General features: G+C 41.6%; 1 protein-coding gene across 1 annotated transcript in view; it reads right to left on the bottom strand.

The window, feature by feature from the left end:
- Positions 1-6,798, bottom strand: part of DDX6 (DEAD-box helicase 6) — a 14,873-nt gene extending 8,075 nt beyond the window's left edge. The window contains exons 1-6 of the mRNA XM_003212728.4: positions 4,814-6,798; positions 3,313-3,376; positions 2,741-2,845; positions 1,355-1,484; positions 761-907; positions 434-528 (exon numbers count right to left, since the gene is read on the bottom strand). Coding sequence (XP_003212776.1) covers positions 434-528; positions 761-907; positions 1,355-1,484; positions 2,741-2,845; positions 3,313-3,376; positions 4,814-5,013 — 741 coding nt within the window. The 5' untranslated portion in view covers positions 5,014-6,798. The remainder of the gene's footprint in view (positions 1-433; positions 529-760; positions 908-1,354; positions 1,485-2,740; positions 2,846-3,312; positions 3,377-4,813) is intronic.
- Positions 6,799-6,818: the final 20 nt, after the last annotated feature.

A 6,818-nucleotide genomic window follows, 5' to 3' on the forward strand; every position in this document is an offset into this window, starting at 1 on the left:
GTGGCTCTGGGCAGCCTGGGCTGCTGGTTGGCGACCTGCACATAGCAGGGAGTTGGAGCTGGATGAGCACTGTGGTTCTTTTCAACCCAGGCCATTCTGTGATTCTATAAAATCAGTTTATATGAACTTGTGGTAAGCACCAATCATTTGTTATACACTGAAACTAAACAAAATGCATTCCCTCCATTCAGAAGTGACTGTTAATCTGTTCCACAGCAACAAAAAAGTAAACAGAGAAGTAAAACTTTCTTAGGTTGCTTTCCTAGGAAATTCACTTCTTCTGCCAAAATACCTTCTCAAAACACCAAGAAATGAGTTAGCCTGGTATCCTCAAGCAAAGCTATTTGTTGCTGTGCATAATGAGCTGGCTGGCTAAGACACATCACTGCTTTAACCTATTAAAGTGAAAAATGTTTTAAGGTGAGCAACTTGCCTCATCCAATACTATCATCTGGACATGCTCAACTTTTGCTACTCCTTTCTTGATGAGATCGAGAATTCTTCCAGGGGTAGCTATCACCACATGCACTGCGGAGTTAGAAGAGCAAAAAGAAGTTAAGGCAACTCAGTGTTTCCAGCATTCAGAGACATGTTTCACACCAAGGGTTTGAGAAAATAACTATATACTGTGACAGACACATCGCAAACTATTTTCTAACAAGCAAACAGTAACACAGGCATAAGAGAAAAGTACAAATTCTCTGACTCAGGATAAAAGCCCCAAACAAACAGCAACTGTAATGCAGCAAAGTGCTCCAACCTGTATCATCAAGCCTCATTATGTCATCTCGCAAATTGGTTCCTCCTGTTGTTGCCATCACTTTGGCACCTCCCATATGTTTGCTGACTTGGATACAGATTTGACTGACCTGCAGGGCTAGTTCACGGGTGGGAACAATCACCATTGCTGAAAGTTAAAAATATCAGCATGAATTACTATCAGCACACAGTCTTAAATACTTCCCTGTAGAACACGGAAGCTTCACAAAAGCCACACTTCAAAGTGTTGCAGTTCTACTGTAGATATCCTGATAGATACTTATAGAAGTCCTAGAAGCTGCTTAAAACAAGATAAATGCCACACACAGCTCTCCCGGCCACCACACTTGTTCATTCATCCAAATCCACTTTTTGGGGCAGGAAGGTAAAGTCTGGAAGATACCTTCCCATTCAAGTTCCTTAAATGAACCGTGCAACTTTTACAATTCCACCTTCCCTCCACCATTCCCCATGCACTTGCTTCGCAAGTACAAGCAGACAACCTACATCACTGCATTTCATCAACCAGTTTTAGATTCAAGTCTAGACAGTGAGCAACAATACCATCATCTAAAGCAGACCCATCCCAACTGACCTTGTATGTTGTCCTTCTTTAAGTCTAGCCGTTCAAGTAAGGGAATGAGGTAGGCTCCACTCTTGCCTGTTCCATTTTTCGCTCTAGCCAAGATATCCCTACCAGACAAAGCAATGGGGATGCTTTCCTCCTGAAACGACAGCCAGTGCATGAACAATCATGAGCGAGGCTCACTAAAGGGATGAGCAAAATATACCTCTCCTCACTAACAATATAACATTACATGTTTATTCTGAACAGAATATCCTGCAAGTATTGAGCACGCACAGTGGGAAGGAGTTAAATCTATCAGCAAAGAGTTCTCCAACATAATGCAATACTTCTGCTCCCAATATCCCAAATAAAGTTCTTATCCTGCCCAGTACTGGATACTGCAGGCATGGGAAACCCATACTGACATATAGGCCAAAAGTAATAAAAAAAATAATCAGAGGGAAAAAAAATTGAGGAGACAGCGACAGACACTTGCAAACTCCTCCAATAGAAAAAGATACACATCTCTTAACACTGGAAATGTATCAGCCCATGTAATTTCCAACCTGCATGCTTCTGTGACAGACTTTTGAAAAGGAAAGCCTGCTGGTTTTGAGACTTCAGCCATTCAGGCACAGGCCAAATGTATTCTTTATTTTGCTTACTTTTACAGCAGCATCTAAACAACCCAAGTATCTACAGTCTTTTCATTTGGAAAAGGTGACGTGTTAGAATCTGATTCAAAGCAGATATATTAGAAATAAGCCATAGCTTTCTCCATTCCTTACAAAGTGGCCCAGCTGTCAATGATAACTCTCCAAGCAACAGTTAAAAACAAAACTAACACCATCTTGCCCCCCAACAGCAATTTCACACACATCAACAGTTACTCATAAAACAACCCTTAAAAGCAAGAGGAAGGGACAGAAAACTTACTAACACATTAATCTCTCTCCTATAATCTCCATTATGACTCCTTCCAGATGCTTATGATAAAAAAAGCCAAGAACGGGTGATAAAGCCATACAGATACCTCTGTAACAACTAAAGATATGCAACCTACAGCAAATCAAAGTTTCCCAGGAAATGTATAAGAACAGCCCTGTTCTCACTGTGACTGCTATCACCGCTGATGCTACTGAATGAGGAACACACTGATGCCTCCACAGTGAAAAGGAAAAATGAAATTAGTTTCTCTAAAATCTCAGTCAATCCCAATCTCTTCATCAGCCAACAGCTATGATTTACCTGGACATCAATGTTTCTTCTCTTCTACAGTCACAAAATCCTACTGTTCAAACCCCCCAGTTCCCCAAGCCATGACACAAGTGTTCACCATTTAAGCACAAGTAACATCAGTGAGTTTATAAAAATTAAGCTGCTGCTTAGAACTAGTCTGTTTATTTTAACAACCTGAATAGGAGATGGCTTTTCCCAGCCCATTTCAAAAATTCCCATCAGCAACTCCCGTTTCAAACAGTAATCTTCAAACTCATTTCCTTTTGTGGAGGTCACGTCCTGGATAAGCAGAAAAAGCACATCCATAAGATTAGGTCACACAACCACAGCACACATCAGTCAGACCCGAGGAGAGGCTGCTTATGCAGGAAGACCAGAAGGCATGTTCCATTACTAGACAGGAGTTCTCACGTATCTATGCAATATCATACAGTAGAGAATATCCATTTTCCAAAACCCAAATACAATCCTGTGAATATACAGGACATCTTTTGATTTCTGCCTTGCAGAAGACACTGGACCCAAGCTGCAGGAGTAATAAGAAATACATTAAACTAAATTACTGAGCTTCACCAAAGAAGCATCTAATGCTAGGAAGTAACTAATTTTAAGAGACCAAATTAATTTTACAAAGCAATTTCTCATTTAAAACAGCTGAGCAAAAGTTTAAGTCCTATGAATCTTATACGATTGCTTCACTGTAGCTTCTCCCACAACTTCCATTCCTGCAATTCAAGCATCCTTACAGAAGTTTTGATTCTCAAATCCTTTGGAGGGAGTTTTAAAGTCTTCTTCCAGTCATCGCCAGGTCTACAGCAAAAGAAACAAACAAAAACAAAGGCTGGTTTAGCAACTCTGTTTTGCATTCTGATTTTCTTGGCAACAGTGATTAACATGTAATATTTTCAGCTCCTGTATGCTAAAAGCATCTACAAGTACAAGCTCAAGTCTTTTCTGAGCAAAGTGGGATGCAACAGGCAGGAAATGGTAAACAAAGGCACTGAGCAGCCTGCCAAGTGCAAAGCAAACTTGGGAAATCTTTATCCTGTCAGGATTCAAGCCCCATTTTTGGGCCACTGAATCAACCCAGAAATCAGATTTCAAACTGAGCACTGACAGAGTGATGTTAAAGAAAAGTAATAAATGCGCACAGGTATATTCTACTACTGGTGTCAAAAAACAAAAACAAAAACAAAAAGACCCACATTTCTGAGTTCAGGAACTGCCTATTTTATATCCATGGGTAATATAAGATGAAAATATTTCTGGGGAGAAAACTAAGTGAACACACAAAATATATGTTGAACATATTCTCAATTTGACTCTCAGTGAGATTCAGACACTTTTCCCCCTCTGAAAAGACCCCATATGGAAGAGAACAAGTTCTCCTCCTCCCCAGTCCCAGTCAGAAGTAAGTTCTGATGACTTCTGACAAGTTCTACTCCTCGGTTTGGGTAGTAACCCAGTTTAAAAACACCACAACTGAAAATGAGTTAAGCAAGCACTAAGAGCTACAGCATCCCATGACACACTCTCTCAGGCACAGATTTTCTTCACCAGTAACTGAGCAGCAAAACAGAAATTCATGTTGCTTGGGAGGAGTGGCAACTGTGGGAGGAAAAAAGTGACCTGCTATTGTAACATTCAAATCTCACAGATCTGAGGGAATTTCCAACCAGTGCGTATTATTAGCACACTTCCAACAGCAGTTTGACGGGAGAAGAGAGACATACAAGAGTGTCATAAAGATACCACCATATCTTGGCTTAAGCTCTGACTAATTGGAGTGTTACACCAGGGAGTACACACACCACCATTTAAGCTCTATGACAAAAGAGAACCAACTGGAAAGAGTTTCTCACCACAGAAGAGATCTGCAACAACTAAACCCAAAGCAAGCAAAACTGGACTAAGATTAGGCTGTGCTTCCTCCTTTGTCTTACATTTCTGTTCCTTCCCACACCAGTTAAAAATGAGCAAAGAAAACAGGATGCTGCTGCTCAGTGGGCTACCACTGACAGGCAGCTACATGTCCTGAAAAAGCAAAGCATCAAGTTCAATTTTCACAACAAATAAACTGCAAAGGTGAATGTCAGAGCGAAGCTCACACCTGGAAATACAGCTTTCTTTTCACATCACACATTCCAGGACACTTCTGTCATCAACACCATAAAACAGAAGCCAAACTTTTTAAAAGCAAGCACCCAAGAAGGCATTACTCTTAAGGCACTCGATACGAATACTTACTTAATAGTGGTGGTCATACTCTGTGCTTGCTGTTGGGTGCCATTGTTAATTGTGTTGGCATTTTTCAGCTGGTTCATCTGTTGCTGAGTCTGTGTGCCTCCACCTCCTGGGCCCCCGCTGGGTTTCACAGGGCCTCTCAACTGCCCGTTCTGACTGGATAGACCCATTATAACAGGGTTCTCTGTTCTGGCCGTGCTCATGTTTCTATGTTTAAAGATGTCTTTTTAGACTTCAAAACTTTGAAAGTCAGTACAGAAACTGTAATAACAGTTTATTAGACTCTCCAAAATGAAGAGATAAATAAGTCTTGCTCAATATATGAGTCCTTTATTGCAATGCAGGCAAGCACCTGTAAGTCACTCAAAAGTAAAGTAGTAACTTGCTCTGATGCACTGTGGATCAACTTTTTTTTTCTTTAAAAAAAAAAAGCCCTCTAACAAAGCTGAGTTATATCAGAATTCACTTGCTTCAATCTGAAAGAGAAGCAGACAATCACAATTAATACATGGACTTCAGTGCACACAAATCCTCCAGTTTGCCTCTGTGTTCTCAAACAGCCCACAAAACAGCACAGTATCCAAACATCACCTCTTTGCAGGCAGCACAACGCAGTTCTTGCTTTTCTGTTTCCTCAGCACAATTAGACACATATCAAACCTTTTCTCCCCTCTGAGAAGCTGAGCTGAGGTCACCAGAGATGATTCTGTAAACAGCTGTGCTTTCAGTAGCCTTGCAGGGACTGCTTGAAAAATACTACCTAGGCACAAATTATCTCAAGTGCTTCGCCTGTTCTTCAAGTTCCTTTACTGCTGGGACACAGAAAAACCACCATTCTAAGCAACAATGTTAGGCACAAGGCTGTGACACAAGGCTAAGTGACAGCATCAAATGGAAATTAACGTTGGGCTTGCGGAAACATTTGATTCCAAATGCTCTTTTCACATAAAAAGTGAAAATAAAATAGAAAATTTAAAAATAAAAAAGAAAGAAAACTCTCAACCAACTTCCTCCAGCTCTCAAGTTCTGACAGCTTATTCACAAACTTTTAAACTGGGTATTGATTTAACTCCATCTGAAACAGAGAAGCCCATGGTATCATCAAGCTGAACACACACAGTAGCTTCTCGCTGAATCTAAGCAACCATGGCTGAATGAAGCAGTTGGTAAAATACATTTATAGCATGTATCTAACTCCCTGCTCACACGTTCTGCGTGACGTTCTCTTCCAGCTGCCAGCACAAACTGCACACAGGAGCTGGAAGCAATTGTCTTCAGAGGGCTCCTCCAACCTGAACCGCTCCATGGTTTGGTACACGACTTAACCCTGATGCTGCATTTGCCAAAAACATTGCTAAAGCCACAGAGATGACACAAAGTCTGCACCTTACAGACAGAAAGCAAGTACAGCCCAGAGACTGATAGCTCCTTACAACACGTTTAAGGAGCCAACTCACTTCTGGTTCAAAACCTTCCAGAGGAATAGAAAGTGGTGCTGCTGGCCCGGGCAATTTGTCCCCACGAACAGAAAATGCAAGGGAAAAACTGCTCGCCCCTCCCCCCACTGCCCTAGAGCATTTCAATGGAAAATAAAAGATGTATTAGAGAGTATTTCAAGAGATTGGAAAAGGAACTCAAATTCCTCTCACACTGCCCAGCCGTTTCCATGTGCATCAATTGTAATTTCGCAGTGAAAGTTTAAAATCGGGCCTGCTTACTTTCCAGACTAAAACCAGTTTCAGATTCTCTCTGGGAAGAGGATTCTCCTTCCCATTAACTTGGTAAAAACCGCGCGAACCAGGAAAGTAACGGCAAGCACCGATCGCACCCTGATCCGAGCAGCAGCAAATTCTCAAATCTTTGCAGACGGAGAACCTCCCGGCTCCTTAAGGCTCACAGCTACGCTTTAAAAGGCCGCAGACCAAAGCAGAAAACAACACCTCGCCAAACGCAGCGAATCACCGCCCCGCTCGCCAAAAAGCGCCACCATTTCACAGGCGGCCCGACG

Source organism: Meleagris gallopavo, chromosome 26 (genome assembly GCF_000146605.3).
Source record: "Meleagris gallopavo isolate NT-WF06-2002-E0010 breed Aviagen turkey brand Nicholas breeding stock chromosome 26, Turkey_5.1, whole genome shotgun sequence".
NCBI classification, from domain to species: Eukaryota; Metazoa; Chordata; class Aves; order Galliformes; family Phasianidae; genus Meleagris; species Meleagris gallopavo.